The 18,912-nt window shown below is 39.8% G+C and overlaps 1 protein-coding gene across 1 annotated transcript in view; it reads right to left on the bottom strand.

Annotated features, from left to right (window-relative positions):
• Positions 1–18,912, bottom strand: part of LOC136875981 (lipase 1) — a 188,080-nt gene that overhangs the window by 127,740 nt on the left and 41,428 nt on the right. The window contains exons 2-3 of the mRNA XM_067149597.2: positions 9,354–9,481; positions 3,068–3,251 (exon numbers count right to left, since the gene is read on the bottom strand). Coding sequence (XP_067005698.2) covers positions 3,068–3,251; positions 9,354–9,479 — 310 coding nt within the window. The 5' untranslated portion in view covers positions 9,480–9,481. The remainder of the gene's footprint in view (positions 1–3,067; positions 3,252–9,353; positions 9,482–18,912) is intronic.

The following is an 18,912-nucleotide window of genomic DNA, read 5'->3' as shown; positions in this document are numbered from 1 at the left end:
TAAAAACTCCCTCATGCCTGTTTTATCAGCCATGTGGTACTACTTAATAGTCCATGATGTTTATGGGCCCGTTCACCTCTGTTGTATTTACACCATGATTTATCACTTTTCGGACAGAGGCAATGTTCAGGTTTGTCATCGGTTGATACAAGGAACTTAGAATACTCAACAGGTAGGCCATTGCGGGCATGTGTGCTGCCATTTGTCAGCGGCTTGTGACGTCATCGGGAAGAACACATCTGCGGTCTGTAATATTCCCTTCCATTAAATGCTGAATGCAAGGTAATATTTATCGTTTCTTTTGCGCTTTCAGAATGGTTCATGGCTTGGAACACATATTTAAATCATGAATATGTTTAATGGGGTACGATGCGCATTCGTATCCCTGAAATATCACTATAAATTTATCACAAATGGAACATAATAATAATTGCTTTTGCACATATCAAGTGAAAAATTTGCGGCAAATTAAGAAATACCGTTGTTATTTGAGAAATATGAAAACATACTTAACCGAGCTCGATAGCTGCAGTCGCTTAAGTGCGGCCAGTATCCAGTATTTGGGAGATAGTAGGTTCGAACCCCACTGTCGGCAGCCCTGAAAATGGTTTTCCGTGGTTTCCCATTTTCACACCAGGCAAATGCTGGGGCTGTACCTTAATTAAGGCCACGGCCGCTTCCTTCCCACTCCTATCCCTTTCCTGTCCCATCGTCGCCATAAGACCAGTCTGTGTTGGTGCGACGCAAAAAAAAAAAAAAAAAACAACATACATAAGGCTTGTAAACAGGACTGGTTTATGTCGTACTCCGCTGCTGGTGCCGTCTTTTGTTACTTTCTTCAGGTCCAGGGCTAGCACCGTGGAATGGGAGTGCTATGTCTGTAGATTCTCATTATCTTTGTCCATATGACTAGAGCGGCCAGTTCGGACAGCAAAATGGAGATGAACAGAAAAATAGCATGATCCCTGGACCATTAAATGTTTTTATTTTTGTTCGAACGAAAGTAGCTCGATCCCTGGACCAATAAATCACTAGTCCACAGAATTATTCTTATGTATATTGGCCATACCATTTTGTCGCCTATTAAATATTGCATATCGCGATACAATTTAGGAAATGTCATTGACAACTGAAGCAATGAAACGAAAGCAAAGAACTTCAGTGAACACAGACATCACACACGAAATTGTTGAAAGTGTAAGACAAAAGACATACGTGTATCACTGTGAGCGTAACACCAAATGTACTTGTAAAGTGATAAAGTACGTATACATAATATTCTCCAAAAATCAAATATTTCTTAATTTGCCGCAGATTTTTCACTTGATATGTGTAAAAGCAATTATTATGTTCCATTTGTGACAAATTTTATAGTGATATTTCAGGGATACGAATGCGCACTATACCCCATATTCTTGCATTATTAATATTTATCCTGTCCATTCGCTTGCACCGAACTGCCCATGTATTTTGGAGTGCCGCATTCTTTGGAAATCGATGGCAAACTATGTCCTGAGTTTTGCAACCAATATTGTTACACAGAGCAACGGCACAGTTAGTTCTATTTTTACTCACTTTATTTAAATACGTAGAACACTAAAGAAACCAATCGCCTGCTAAATGAGAAACGAAGTATTTACACCGGTAAGTTAGATTTTATAACATAGACCTCACTATTTATCACCCACAAATTCAAGACAACCAAGACTTCAAAGCGAGTGGCGAGTTCAAAAGTCACTGTATCTTCCCAGCGACGTCACGTTAGACTTGCCTCGTTTGCCACCAAATGCGCGGGAAGCCCGAATACACCCCCCCCCCCCCTGAGTTGGTAGTTCATGGAAGTAGGCCTAAGTGGTCCATACTGCACGTCGCATTTCCTCTGAATTCCCCACATTATAGCTCGGCCATAATAACTTTATAACTTGTAAATAACACTATTTGTCAGTCTATTTATACCTCCAATACCCTTGCTATCATATAATTTATTCCCTGTCAGGTCTCTCTTCAGTAAGAAAGTAAAGAAAACTCTTTAGCAAGCTTGTGAGGTATAAAGTAAACAAAACTATTTACCGCGCATTTAACGAACAACAAATCGCGGTCACTCCATGTGAGATTTGTGCTGGACAAAGCGGAGGCGGGACGGGTTTTTCTCCGGGTACTCCGGTTTTCCCTGTCATTTTTCATTCCTGCAACACTCTCCATTCTCATTTCATAGCATCTATCACTCATTAATAAATCACTTTGGGAGTGGCGACCCCATCGTACTAATAGCCTATATCTGCTTCATTCATTCCATCCCTGACCCGGTCAATGACTGGAAAACAGGTTGTAGGTTTTCATTTTTCATTTAACGAACAACAGAAGGTCAACTGAAAGTTGACAGTGGTGCCGACTGGTATATAAAGTTGGAATTCAAGAGGACAAATTGGGTCAAATATTCGTTTATAGGAAGGGGAGCTAGGGATTGGAATAATTTACCAAGGGAGATGTTCAATACATTTCCAATTTCTTTGCGATCATTTCAGAAAAGGCTAGGAAAACAGCAGATGGGGAATCTGCCTCCTGGGCGACTGCCCTGAATGCCGAGCATTAGTGATTGATTGATTGATTGATTGATTGAATTGAACTGAATCGAATCGAATCGAATTGAATTGAATTGAATTGAATTGATTGATTGATTAATTGATTGATTGATTGATTGATTGATTGATTGATTGATTGATTGGAAAACAACCCTGCGCAAAGAGGCGTGGCATATTCTTGGAAATGGTTGTACTTTATATGCGTGATTGGACCCTATTTTAGCTTCAAATTGATTTTAAACTTCATATCCGTATTCTACAGACCCAAAACTTTAATTATGACTGGAAAGAAAATGACCCCCCAGTTGAGTTACGTCTTACCTTAGAAACACCTTCCCTGCTTGTACTAGTCTGCATTTTATGTCCTGCTTCATAGTGTGATATAAGAGTACTTTATGATTCACGATTAGCGTTGCTGTGTGACTAACGTGTCAACTAGATTCCACGCTTTACAGTGCAGATTTCTCTATGCGAGGTGAACTTACCAATAGATCGATTGTTACGATGGAAGAATATCCATGAGTCTGACATAGAGGCAAGCCCATGTTGCAAAAGAATAGGGGGAGAACCCTTCTTTCCAGGGATGCGATGCTGACCAAGAATATAGCCGTCTTCCGTCGTGACGTAGTGCGTCTCCAGCTGATATCCCTCCTCTGAAGCTCTCTCGGGCTGAAACATGTATCAATACGTCATGAATCGTGACTCTACTAATTCTGTTCAGTTACACTCGACAGATTTTAAAATATTATTAAGCACAAATACATATTGAATTACTTATTACGTAGTTATCTTATCGCCACTTTGTGAGAAAACATTGCATTTTATTCCATTTTAGTCGGCAGGAACTAGAAAAGAATGGAATTATTCTAACACACAATTTGTGCAAGCGCTATTGTCTTATCAACAAATTATTTATTTTATTTTATTTTATTTTATTACTAGCATTATTAAACCGTAAAAGTTGCTTGCTGACAGCTTAATTTATTGGAGCAAAAATCGTTCTTCCACACAACCATGAGTGATCGGTGAAATGCTGTACGCACGTATATTGAATATTTCAGATCTCTACGTCCCGCAGATTTGGCTGCACACAGACAGATAATTCCAGTATCCAGTAATCGGGAGATAGGGGGTTCGAAGCCCACTGTCGGCAGCCCTGAAGATGGTTTTCCATGGTTTTCCATTTTCACACCAGGAAAATGCTGGGACTGTACCTTAATTAAGGCCACGGCCGCTTCCTTCCCATTCCTAGGCCTTTCCTATCCCATCGTCGCTATTAGACCTATTTGTGTCAGTGCGACGTAAAGCAACTAGCAAAAAACAAATAATTCTGGATTTCACGGACAGAACGAAAATAGTTTCCTATGACATGGACTTAAAATGGCATTTTGACTTTTACAAAATTGGCTCTACGTCGCGCCGATACAGGTAGGTATTATGGCGACGATGGGATAGAAAAGGGTTAGGCGTTCGAAGGAAGCGGCTGTGCCCTTAGTTGAGGTACAACTCCAGCATTTGACTGTTGTGAAAATATAAACCATGGAGAACCATCTTCAGGGCTACCGACAGTGGAGTTCGAACCCAGTATCTCCCGAATGTAAGTTCACAGATGCGCATCCCTAACCGCACGGCCAGCTCCCTCAGTTTACTATTCCTTGTTTAACTACATTATGTTTCTTCTGAATAAAATAATCAAATAATAAAATATAAGATTAAGTTAGTTGAAAGAAAATATGGTTCAGGTTTTATTGCTGGTACGGTATAGTGAAATCATCGTATTCCCTGACATTTTAGTGAGTGAAATGAATATCGGTTAAATAAATAAATAAATAAATAAATAAATAAATAAATAAATAAATAAATAAATAAATAAATAAATAAATAAATAAATAAATAAATAAAACTATTAAAAGTAATATAAACAATTAATGAAAACAGGTCTTTACCTGTATAATTATTCATCAAACAATACGCCTACGTTAAAAATTTCAGATCTCTGCGTGCCATAGATTTGTCTGAGCATCGCACACGTACGTACAGACAAACGCTTCCGAATATTATGGACAGAATGTGGCTCTTCGTGTCTGGGATCGAAAATGGCTTCCTACACCATGGACTTAAAATGGCTCCTTGACTTGTGTTCTCTACATACGTTCTGTACGTTGCCTAGCAACAGTGAATTTATACATTTACTCTTGGTGACAGCATGTTGGATTGCCATATCCCAACACGCATTTTCCGACGGTTTTTCGTTCATATCTAATCAACGAAAGCGAAAATGAAAAATACGGATTCGAGGTGCTTCGGACCCCGTTCCATCTACCTATGTTCGAAATTACAGATTTTTGCGTGGAGTAGATTTGGCTGGGAATCGTGCACACACAGACAGACAGACAAGCACTTCCTTTTATTGTTATAGATTAACAAATTTATCAGCTGAAATACGCAAAAAATATCGTTCGTCGTGGCTAACCGATTTTTACAGCACCACAGCAAGTAGAGGAGACTTTACATGCCGATGGCCTAGAATGAAAACCTCGTATCTCATAAAGTTCTTCCTATCCATTATTTCCCTTAAGACTGGTTACGCCTCCCAGCCACACATGAATACGCAGTCCTTCAGAACAATGTTCGTTGTGTTCTTTATTCCTATGCCGACGTGTGAAGGAAAATGAACCTTATCGTACCGTACTATAGGAAAGTATGTCTGTGTGACGTATTTACTGACTCCTACAGTATAATTTTATAAGGTTCATTTTTCTTTACGCATCGGCATAGGAATATAAACTCAATGAACATTGTTCTAATGGACTGCATATTCATGTGTGGCTGGGAGGCGTGACCATTCTTAAGAGAAATAATGGATAGGAAGAACTTTGTGAGGTACGAGGTTTTCATTCTAGGCCATCGATGCACTGTAAGGAAGGGTAGCAGGTAGAGGCGGAAAACTATCGATAGTTATCGATAGCGACCACTATCGCCTGACATCGATAGTCAGTTGCCTATTATCGATAGTCGATAGGCTCCTCCCCCCCCCCCCCCCCTTACTGGCTTATTTTTCGCGCTAACAGAAATTGTACAGCTGTTTGCAGTTAACTGGTGAGGAGTTTGTTCCAGTTCATAGGTGTGCATTTAAGAATCTCTGTGTACCTACGACTTCAGGGCCTAACCTTAGTTGAGTTGATGCCAATACGGGACAAAAAAAATGAGATTTATAAGTTGTCAAAGATTGTATGTAGGCGAGAGAAGATGAGGCATATTTTAGGTTAGACTACATGAAAGCAACTGAAAACTCTCCTCCCATCCGTTGAGAATGCTGTAAAACATTTTTCCAAAGATATTACAATACCCGAGAATATGTCGGGCGATCGCAAAATGAACACTGCAGCTGAACGAGAAATTCGCGGGCGGTCACGTTATGGGCAAGTGCGTGCAGCCCGAGATTGTCTCGGACGTACCACTGAAGAGATTTATGAGTGATTCCGATATGAATTCCAGGAATTAAACAGCATGAAATAGTTGTGCTTTCTACTATTTTTTTGTGTGGATGGTGTTCAATAACTTGTCTACTGTATTTTCAGACATAATGATAAGATTCGTACCACTTTTTGAAAACTATCGATTACTATCGATAGTAGAGCTCATACTATCGGAAAATATCGATGGCGATTACTATCGATAGTTTGCCGCCTCTAGTAGCAGGGATATATATTTTGCCAAGGTCATTTACAATGAGGTATGATTTACCCGCTTGCCAAGCTCATTCGACAGTCTGGCAGTCTCTTTAGTGTCTGTTAATTTCTTACTGTGTAGTCAAATACTAAATTATTTTAAATTGTACAATCACGCCGTATTTCTATTTAATTGTAATACATGTGTAATATTGTTCCTTTGGTGAAAGTTTTATTGTATAGTGTGGAATCAAAATCTCAAAAAACTATTATTGTCGCACTTAAATTTGTAACTGTCATTCTTTACCTCTCAATCGAAATTAATTCAGAGAGCATCAAAAACTTTGTACCTTCTTTTCGGTTTTGATATATATACCTGCGCCCGCTATATCCACAAACCAGGATACGTTTTGTTGTCCCTACCCACTTCTAATTCCCAGTTGCCGCTACTGACTGCATGCTACGCTTAACTAAAAGTAAAGTTTTTCTTATTCTCTTCAAATCTAAGACCTTATTTTCTCTTTAAGGACATCACAATAGTCCAAATAACTCAGACGTAGCGTTATAAGGAGTATACATTAAAAAAAATGCTTTACGTCGCACAGACAACGGGTTAACAGTGGGAAAGAACCGAACGTGGCCTTAATTTTCCTACATAACTTTCCTTCATAACTTCATAACTTTTCCTCGTTCGATTAATATTTTGAGAGCAGGTAAACTCACTGATTTTCACCTTAAATAGCGATCATCACCACCACAGGCTGAAATATTTGAAAGAAATTCCATTTTCTACGGTACCCTACTGCATTCTGTCAGGTTGTGCCAAAGTTTCGGTTATGGATCCTTTCTAATACTCTTTAACCAAACAGACCATCCACCATGTAATTGTCGAGTGTCCACAGAGAGCATATCAAGGTCCTTTGGAGGACATTCATAACGCAACTGAGGAGGCCTTAAAATGGATCAATGGACTTGATTTGGAACTATAGGCTTCTGTTTGTATATATTGTGTATACACTGACTGACAGAGCAAATGCAACACCAAGAAGGAGTGGTCAGAACTTTATGCCAATTGCAGGGTAGATTGACGTCACTGAGGTATGCTCATGATGTGAAATGCGCCGCTGTGCTGCGCACGTAGCGAACGATAAATGGGACACGGCGTTGGCGAATGGCCCACTTCGTACCGTGATTTCTCAGCCGACAGTCATTGTAGAACTTGTTGTCGTGTGCCACAGGACACGTGTATAGCTAAGAATGCCAGGCCGCCGTCAACGGAGGCATTTCCAGCAGACAGACGACTTTACGAGGGGTATGGTGATCGGGCTGAGAAGGGCAGGTTGGTCGCTTCGTCAAATCGCAGCCGATACCCATAGGGATGTGTCCACGGTGCAGCGCCTGTGGCGAAGATGGTTGGCGCAGGGACATGTGGCACGTGCGAGGGGTCCAGGCGTAGCCCGAGTGACGTCAGCACGCGAGGATCGGCGCATCCGCCTCCAAGCGGTGGCAGCCCCGCACGCCACGTCAACCGCCATTCTTCAGCATGTGCAAGACACCCTGGCTGTTCCGATATCGACCAGAACAATTTCCCGTCGATTGGTTGAAGGAGGCCTGCACTCCCGGCGTCCGCTCAGAAGACTACCATTGACTCCACAGCATAGACGTGCACGCCTGGCATGGAGCCGGGCTAGAGCGACTTGGATGAGGGAATGGCGGAACGTCGTGTTCTCCGATGAGTCACGCTTCTGTTCTGTCAGTGATAGTCACCGCAGACGAGTGTGGCGTCGGCGTGGAGAAAGGTCAAATCCGGCAGTAACTGTGGAGCGCCCTACCGCTAGACAACACGGCATCATGGTTTGGGGCGCTATTGCGTATGACTCCACGTCACCTCTAGTGCGTATTCAAGGCACGTTAAATGCCCACCGCTACGTGCAGCATGTGCTGCGGCCGGTGGCACTCCCGTACCTTCAGGGGCTGCCCATTGCTCTGTTTCAGCAGGATAATGCCCACCCACACACTGCTCGCATCTCCCAACAGGCTCTACGAGGTGTACAGATGCTTCCGTGGCCAGCGTACTCTCCGGATCTCTCACCAATCGAACACGTGTGGGATCTCATTGGACGCCGTTTGCAAACTCTGCCCCAGCCTCGTACGGACGACCAACTGTGGCAAATGGTTGACAGAGAATGGAGAACCATCCGTCAGGACACCATCCGCACTCTTATTGACTCTGTACCTCGACGTGTTTCTGCGTGCATCGCCGCTCGCGGTGGTCCTACATCCTACTGAGTCGATGCCGTGGGCATTGCGTAACCTGCATATCGGTTTGAAATAAACATCAATTATTCGTCCGTGCCGTCTCTGTTTTTTCCCCAACTTTCATCGCTTTCGAACCACTCCTTCTTTGTGTTGCATTTGCTCTGTCAGTCAGTGTATATTGCATACTTATTTATATAATCTTTCTGTGTACATCATACGATAAATAAATAAATAAATAACCAAACAGGAAACAAATAATAACATGTTATTGAAATAAATTACCGGAGATTGTGCAAGACCAACAATGAAACGTTACGTGTTAATCAGTCTTAAGATCCGTACCTCACAATTATTCGTAAGTGACGACCAAGAATTACGTCGACATTGCCTATTGCGGGATAAAAATCGGGTGTAGGTGCTAGAACTAAAAATGTACAAACCCATATACAGGTCCCAGCACCTACGATAGGTTGGGCAAGTGTTTATCAATCCACGAACTTCGAAATATATGCAGCGATACACACATTATATGCCGACGATTAATGTTCTTAAGATTAACTGAATCAGCTATTTGAGAAAGCATACGTGTCTACTACTACTAATTTTGAGAAAACTTGGGAAAATTTCACAGTTACAGCCCTTCAGATGATAGATGACACCAGAGAAGGAGGAACTTACAAGGATCTGAAGAGGATGGCAGAAAACAGGAGAGCATAGAGAGCTGCCGTGTGAAAACCTACCTGCGTGCGGAACACATGATGATGTCTTTGATGTATCATCACTAAGTCATGTGAACTGATGTGGTTCTAGAAATGACCGATTCAATTTATCGTTTACGTACCGCTTTCATGAAGAGTTCCGGAGCCAGGCGACGGGCTTTCTGCATTGCTTCTATATCCACCTCTGGTTGACCATCAATACCAGCCACTGTTACCACAAAAAGGTAGACCAACGTGTAGCGTATCATAACTGTAGGAAGAAAGAGAAAAAATTATGTAATTGCTGGTATAGTACGTATTAAATCATGAATACGTTAGTTCATAAAGTGTCATTGCCATTAGAAAGATCAAAAGTTTTCTGCAGAACGAAGGGTACTTTAGTTGTTAATTCAAATTTACCATGGTGAAGTCTTGGGATTTGTGATCACAAATGACGTGAAGATATTGCAGAAGCATATATGTGTTTTACAACACTGGCCAGACCGAAGTTAAAAAAAACGTGAGTGTGGTGCACAATACTTGTGTATCAGTTTGAAAGGGTGAGAAATAACTTTCATAAATATCAACAATTTAAAAGAACATCTCAATATCCACTTAAATCCAGCTCCTTGTCTGATTGGTCAGCATTCGGTTCATAGGCCCATTCCCCGGGCAGGAAGGGGATTTTAACCACGTTTGATTAATTCTTCCAGATCGGTGTTTGTGATTGTCTAACCGTTTTCAGGGCAAGAACTTCTTTTTTTACAACTTGTTTTACGCCGCACTGACACAGGTAGGTCTTATGGCGACGATGGGATAGGAAAGGGCTAGGAGTGGGAACGAAGCACCTGTGGCCTTAATTAAAGTACAGCCCCAGCATTTGCCCGGTGCGAACATGGGAAACCATCTTCAGGACTGCCGACAGTGAGGTTCAAGAGGCAAGCTCACAACTGCGCGTCCCTAACCGCACGGCCAACTCGCCTGGTCGGATATATCACCTGACTATACATGATCAGTTCTGTGCGTTTTAGTTTTTTGTGTGTTTTTAACTCAAATTTTGGAAAATACTTGCTGGATTACCTGATTGTTCCACAAGTAAAGATACCTTTATCCAGTAACAACTTAAGCAATGGCGAAAATGTAAAAAACTATAAAAATGTTGTTTTTTGAGATTCAAAAACATCTTCCTAATTCCTATATCTATGTTCGAAGTGAGCATTTTTTTTTTCTTAAGAAAGACCTTCCTTGCTTGTGCTGGTCTGTATTTTATGTCCTCCTTATTTCTGCCATCATTAGTTATTTTATTACGTAAGTAACAATATTCACCTACTTCCTTTAAGACTTCATTTCCTAATCTAATATTTCCTACATCACCTGCCTTCGTTCGACTGCAATCCATAAATTTTGTTTTGAATGTACTTATTGTCAACTTGTACTCCTTAGCCAAGTCTTCGTCCATACCATCCAACAATTTCTCCAGATCTTCTGCAGTCTCAGATAAAGTATCAATATTATCGGTAATCTCAGGGTTTTGATTTCCTCTCTTTGGGTTGTGATTCTCTTTTCAAATTCCTCTTTGATTTCCTGTATGCCTGTTCTATATAAACTCTGAAAAGAAGGTGTACAAACCGTAGCCTTGCCTCACTCCTTCCTGAATTGCTGCTTTATTTTCAAAGCCCTCGATTCTTATCACTGCAGAGTGTTCTTATAAAGATGGTAGATAATTCTTCGTTCTCGGTATCTGATCCCGATCACCTTCAGAGTCTCAAATATCTTGGTCCAATCAACATTATCGAATGCCCTTTCTAGATCTACGAACGCCATTTACGTCGGTTTGTCCTTCTTAATTCGATCCTCTAAGATCAGACGGAAAGTCAGGATTTTTTCACGAGTTCCTACATGTCTTCAGAAGCCAAACTGATCTTCTTCCAACTCACTTTCAACTTGCTATTCCATTCTTCTCTAAATGATACGCGTTAACATTTTGCAGGCGTGAGATACTAAACTAATGATGCGGTTTGTAATTTCCTAACTGTCTGACTAACTTTTGAAACATATAAATCTGAATTTAATTTGAAAAATCTGAATATCTGCATTTAAAATGGAAATTATGAAAGTTAACATTCATTAAATAAAATACACACTTGTTGAACCTTGTACTCACACTTACTTGTTACCTGCTTACTTACACATACATTATTTGAAGGGCGCCAGCTGTCACTCAGTACAGCAATAATACAATGAGACTCTTGACTATCTCTAGGGTGTGGGGTAATAAGCTTACTTTTGACAACATACCATATAAGTTCTGGGAAAAGGAGATTGGCGTTCGGTTTCCCCATTAATTTTGAGGTTAAGATATTTTACTGTCAATGAAATGAAACTATGAATTCGTTTGATAGAACAATATATATTCTTTAAAAAATATATCAAAAATAGTGAGTCTTGTTGCGATAAAACAGATGAGAATATGAAATTATGACATTGCAACTGAAAGAAACTAGGCATGAATTTGAATTTTTCTTGACCGGACATTTAACAATTTATACAAAATATTTCCCTCACTGATTCACTTGACTGTACCTTCAACACTTTTAGTGTAATTACGACGTATTCCTTTGATCTGGTGTTTACTGTAGATGTGTCACGCCTAACGTGGTGATACATCCTTGCGACTGCTTCTTCTCCATATCATCTGACTTCTTTGTAAGTCAATATGGTATGACCTCTTGGCAGGTCCAGGGTTGCCCTCTCTGACTCCTTGGTAAGCCTTGTGTCCGCGTCTTCCACTAAGTGACCGACCAACCATTTGGTCTCACTCTCTCAATGACCAATAATTAATGGCTCACTGAGTCTTCGCCATCTCTCGTTCACACTCGTTGGCTGACCACCTAAGGCCTCTTGATCTAGTAGACTACTTCACTGTACTGCATCCGTATAAGTAATGACTGACGCTACAATGTGCATCCACCTTATATAGACGTTGGTTGACACAGTTACGTAATCTCCATAAATAACAATGACATACTCCCACCTACGCGACAAATATTACATACAGTGGTGAAACAGTCCTGCAGCGATCGACTCCGTGCGCGCATTGCTAAATAAATACGATGACGTAGCCAAGGCGCGGCGATGACTTGGCAGAATCGCCAGTGGTGTCGCAATATAACAACGTCACTTCCAATCTCTGATATATACAACAATTCTCACTGTACAGGTATTGAGTGTTATACTACACATACGTATATATGTATACATCTAAGTGCAATCTTGCAAGCAACAGGCAATTGCAAAATTGAATAAAACGGATAATTACAATAATAGTACAATATCACAGATAACATAATAATAATACTGACATAATAATAATAATAATAATAATAATAATAATAATAAAATACAGATAAAATCATACAATAATAAAAATACAGATATCATCTTGTAACGGGATTTGAACCGTTACAATTCGCCTCCCTCATAAATAAATCGAAGAACAAAGAATCGATTGATTTATGAACAAAATTATATATATAACACTGACACAGATAAACACTTTAAATGAGTATACAACAATAATTTTCTTTTTCAGCATCCATACATTTTATAATACATCACATATATGAGAACTCTTCTCGCACATTGTCATCGCAGATAACTGTCCAGTGTCCCATTCTCATACAATTCACAAGAGCATAGCCCTTAATTTAACACACACAAATAATTTCAATCAATATACAACATTCTTCTTTTTTTTAACATATCACAACTTTTTGTGAAATATCACTTATATGAGAACTGTTCTCGCATATTGTTATCGCAGATAACTGTCCAATGTCCTGTTCTCCGTTTTTTTGTCACACAGTACATGACAATGTAGCACTTATTCTTCCAATACACCAATACGACACTTGGTTCACACGGATATCGCAGATGTTAGTTTTATATTGCCAGTTTCTTACAAAAATTAATCATCTTAATCTTATCTCAACAAATCTCACGTGAAGTACTTCTTTAAATTCTTAATGTTATAAGTACCGACAATCTTCCCTTCCTGATCTTTTAAGGAATATGCACACTTCCCGATACGGCTCACAATAGTGAAATACCCCTGATACAAAAGAAAGAATTTAGACATATTTCCCGCCTCTGCAGATGATGAAATGGAACTCTGAGTAGCACTCTGTCACTCAAACGAATCAATTTTGCCCTCATTAACTTACATATCTCAATAGATCACATCCTCCTTGGCAACAATAATTAAAGGCCCAACACTATGGCTACAAGATGGTTCAATTACTCCGTAATCCAGCATAATGTTTATTTGTTCTTAGACTTCACTAGCACATTTAAGTTGAATGGGGTACTTACCTCCCACAAATGATGAATGGTCATGTACTACAAATTTATGTTCATATACGTGTTCTTCCTCACTTACCACTAAATACATCTCGATGCTTACCTAACATCGAACACCATTACTCCTCCTGTAATTCACTCAAATTACCTCACGTCACTGCCTCATACCGACGATCCCTCGGATACTGGTCGTACAGGCACGTAACACACCCAACAAAACATTTCCTCTCACTAGGAACAACTTCACTTACCTCTCATATATTTCAAAGAACACACGTTATCAAACACTTACCTCAGACCATCATAATTAACACGTACTTCTTTGCTAGTTTCCTCATAGAACAAACACACACTACCTAAATTAAAGTCTACTCTACTTCCATGATTTGCAACCAAGTTAGCTCCTAAAATAAATGAATACACAAGCTTTGGTACAACAAGGCATAGCTGAAACTTACAATTATCTTCAATTGACTGGTACCTCTATCAACTTATTTACTCACTTTGACTTACCCAACGGCTGTTATAAGATCTGATATTTCCTTCTTCACATCACAATTTCCATCATTGGAGTTACTACTTCACTACTTACATCATATTCTCAGTATTATAAGTACTTACATCACTTACCAGAACACTTCTTACGTCTAACTTACTGCTACCATTAATTACTGCATGATCTACGACTACGGCACTACTTAAATATCTCACTTAACATTACTTAGGTCACAATCACACTATACTATTAAATCTACTTTCACTAGACAACTACTTATACTACATCCCTGTTCAACTTCTACCTTCAGCCTGTTCACTTAACTTACCCGATTCCCTGTGAATCTGAAATACTGTGGCTCGATAACGACACCTTGATAACATTCATATTAAGACTATCATAGTCTCTCTGATAACTCAAATCCGTACGCCTCCCATCTTCCGATTCTCTCTGATTACTCTTCTGACCTTCTCTCTCATAACTCAAATACATACGCCTCCCATCTTCCGATTCTCTCTGATTACTCCACTGATCCTCTCTCTCATAACTCAAATTCATACGCCTCCCATCTTCCAATTCTCTCTGATTACTCTTCCGACCACTATCATCATCAACACAACTATTAATCCTCTGCGGATCATGATCACTACCTCTCCTCTGATACACGGCTAACATTTTCCCCCTTCTCTCTACAATATTACTTTCCCTAGACATCATGCGCTCTCTCTCTCTCCCCTGTAAACATTCTTCCCAAAGCCTGTCAATGAACACTTTAAACTCTCCTAAAATAGACATATTATCCCAGTACACTCGAAACCATATTCTACTTTCACCGACAAAAACATTAGACAAAATCTCCAACACGTATTCCCATTCAATAACATTATTCCTCAACTTACTTGCAAATCTTTTCTCAACTACTTTTACAAATTCTATAGTATTAAACTGTTTTCCAGAAAACTTGGTTAAATCACGATCCCTACTGAACAAACCACTCGCTACTAGCACCTCTACCGCCGTTTTACCTGTAACTTCATGCCGTATCACTTCCTGGCAACTCAAAATTTCTTCATCCGCTCCCCTCTCAGCGTTCTCTTCCACTATTCTCACGTCTTCCTGCAATTCTTCCTCTCTCTCTCTCACCTGCTGTGATAGCGTTTCCTGTTCGTTCTGTAGTTCACTGACTTCCACAAGTTTGCTTTCAATTTGTTCAATTCTACTAATCTGTTCCCCCATCTCTTCCCCAACTGCATTGCAAATCTTGTCCAATCTCTTCTCGACTACCCCATGAATTTCTTCCCGATTACTAGAAATCTTATTACTTAACTCCTTGGTATTATCTGTACAAGTTCGTTTGACATGCTCAATTTGAGTATGAAGCTCGCTCCGACTCGACTCCATTTCTTCCCTAAGGTCAACACACTTTTCATTTGACTTACTTTCTAACTTAGATGTTTGATTATTTATCTCTAATATCTTAGTATCTATATTACTAATGATCACATTACAATTTTGGTTATTGCTGCTAATTAATTGATCCATTTTGCTACTCACAGAGTTAATATGTTTATTAAAATTTTCATTACAACTAATAAAAAATTCTTTCATTTCCTTATTATCATTTTCACTTTTAGTATCAATCTTTTCTTCCATCACTGTAAATCTGGCCAGCAGCAAAACTTAGAATATCTTGGTTCATTCCCCCCGCGATTTCCTTTTGAGTTTCAGTGTGCTTCTCAATTTCTGCACTTTCCTGAATTATCCCAGAACCTTCCATCGTATTCACCTGCTCCCTACTCTGAATTTCACCTTGGATGTCCGCAGAAGCAATGACTTCGTCCTCACATGACTTGTTATTGTCTTCCTTGTCCATCTTTGGCTCACTAGTGATAGTACGCGATCTCAAATTAATTTCCCTCTTCAAATCCCTTGACATATCCCCAAAATACAAATATATATCACAAAATTACACTCCTGAAATTTACCGGTAATAATTCCGTTGGCTTAAATGTGCATGCTCTTCCCAAATGAACCTATGATATGCTGTCATTCAGACCAAATTCTGAATTTATTCGAGTCCCACGTTGCGTCGACACATTGTAATTTTCCTAACTTGCTGCCTAATTTTACAAACATATTAATCTGAATTTAATTTGAAAAATCTGAATATCTGCATTTAAAATGGAAATTATGAAAGTTAACATTCATTAAATAAAATACACACTTGTTGAACCTTGTACTCACACTTACTTGTTACCTGCTTACTTACACATACATTATTTGAAGGGCGCCAGCTGTCACTCAGTACAGCAATAATACAATGAGACTCTTGACTATCTCTAGGGTGTGGGGTAATAAGCTTACTTTTGACAACATACCATATAAGTTCTGGGAAAAGGAGATTGGCGTTCGGTTTCCCCATTAATTTTGAGGTTAAGATATTTTACTGTCAATGAAATGAAGCTATGAATTCGTTTGATAGAACAATATATATTCTTTAAAAAATATATCAAAAATAGTGAGTCTTGTTGCGATAAAACAGATGAGAATATGAAATTATGACATTGCAACTGAAAGAAACCTGGCATGAATTTGAATTTTTCTTGACCGGACATTTAACAATTTATACAAAATATTTCCCTCACTGATTCACTTGACTGTACCTTCAACACTTTTAGTGTAATTACGACGTATTCCTTTGATCTGGTGTTTACTGTAGATGTGTCACGCCTAACGTGGTGATACATCCTTGCGACTGCTTCTTCTCCATATCATCTGACTTCTTTGTAAGTCAATATGGTATGACCTCTTGGCAGGTCCAGGGTTGCCCTCTCTGACTCCTTGGTAAGCCTTGCGTCCGCGTCTTCCACTAAGTGACCGACCAACCATTTGGTCTCACTCTCTCAATGACCAATAATTAATGGCTCACTGAGTCTTCGCCATCTCTCGTTCACACTCGTTGGCTGACCACCTAAGGCCTCTTGATCTAGTAGACTACTTCACTGTACTGCATCCGTATAAGTAATGACTGACGCTACAATGTGCATCCACCTTATATAGACGTTGGTTGACACAGCTACGTAATCTCCATAAATAACAATGACATACTCCCACCTACGCGACAAATATTACATACAGTGGTGAAATAGTCCTGCAGCGATCGACTCCGTGCGCGCATTGCTAAATAAATACGATGACGTAGCCAAGGCGCGGCGATGACTTGGCAGAATCGCCAGTGGTGTCGCAATATAACAACGTCACTTCCAATCTCTGATATATACAACAATTCTCACTGTACAGGTATTGAGTGTTATACTACACATACGTATATATGTATACATCTAAGTGCAATCTTGCAAGCAACAGGCAATTGCAAAATTGAATAAAACGGATAATTACAATAATAGTACAATATCACAGATAACATAATAATAATACTGACATAATAATAATAATAATAATAATAATAATAATAATAATAATAATAATAATAATAATAATAAAATACAGATAAAATCATACAATAATAAAAATACAGATATCATCTTGTAACGGGATTTGAACCGTTACAGGTTGTTTGAACCAAGTGTTGGCAAGGACTAAATTATGATCGTTGCAGAATTCAACTAGCCAACTTCCTCCTTCATTCCTTTGTTCCAATCCCAATTATCCGACTATATTACCTTCTCTTTTTTGACCTACCACGGCATTCCAGTCTCCCATCACAATTAGATTCTCATCATCTTTTACACAAATCTTCTATCTTTTCACATATTCTTTAGAGTTGTTCATCTGCTGAACTAGTAGGCATGTATACTTGCACTTTGTGGTGGGCATCTTGACAACGACAATACTTTAACTATGCAGGTCCTAGCTGTTTACCCACTGTCCTATTTTCCTATTCATTATTAAACGAACTCCTACATTTCCCTTGTTTGATTTTGTGTTGAAAAGTATGTAGTCGCCTGTCTAAAAATCCTGCTCTTCCTGCCAACGTACTTCACTGATACCAAGTAGTACATCTAACCTTAGTCTATCCATTTCCCTTTTCAGATTCTCTAACCTACCACAAAGATTCACACTTCTAACATTCCACGCTCCGACTCGCAGAATATCAGTATCCATCGACCTGATGATCGCCCCCTCTCGTGTAGTCCCCACCCGGAGATCCGATTGGGGGACTATTTTACCGCCGGATTTTTTTTTCTATTTGTTTTACGTCGCACGTACACAGATGGGTCTTATAGCGACGATGTGTCAGGAAAGGTCTAGAAATAGGAAGGAAACGGCCGTGGCTATAATTCAGGTACAGCCCCAGCATTTGCCTGGCGTGAAAATGGGAAACCACGGAAAACCATCTTCAGGGCTGCCGACAGTGGGGTTCGAACCCACTGTCTCCCGAATACTGGATACTGGCCGCACTTAAGCGACTGCAACTATCGAGTTTGGTGCGGAATATTTTACCCGGGAGGAAGCCATTTACAGTACTTCATTCATACATTGAGAGCTGCATGTTCTCGGGAGTTAGTTACGGCTGTAGTCTCCTGTTGCTTTCAGCATTGTAGCAGTATCAACACAGCTAAGTCATGTTGAGTATTACTGCAAGGCCATATCAGTCAATCATCTAGAATACCGCCTTTGTAGCTTCCGAAGGCTGCTATCCCACTTTAGACGAACTATTTGTTAGTCAGGTGTCTCCACAGATACCCATCCGATATGGTTGCACCTACAACTCTTCTGTCTGCTTCATTGGGAAGCGTAAGCTTCCCCAATGTCACAAGATCACATGGTTCGCAGGGGTGGAAAATATTCGCAGTCGGTAAGACACGAACATACCCTTCCAGAGG

Source organism: Anabrus simplex, chromosome 6, assembly GCF_040414725.1.
Source record: "Anabrus simplex isolate iqAnaSimp1 chromosome 6, ASM4041472v1, whole genome shotgun sequence".
Lineage (NCBI taxonomy): Eukaryota > Metazoa > Arthropoda > Insecta > Orthoptera > Tettigoniidae > Anabrus > Anabrus simplex.
Note: the sequence above shows the minus strand (reverse complement) of the source record. Positions and strands in the feature narration are given on the sequence as shown.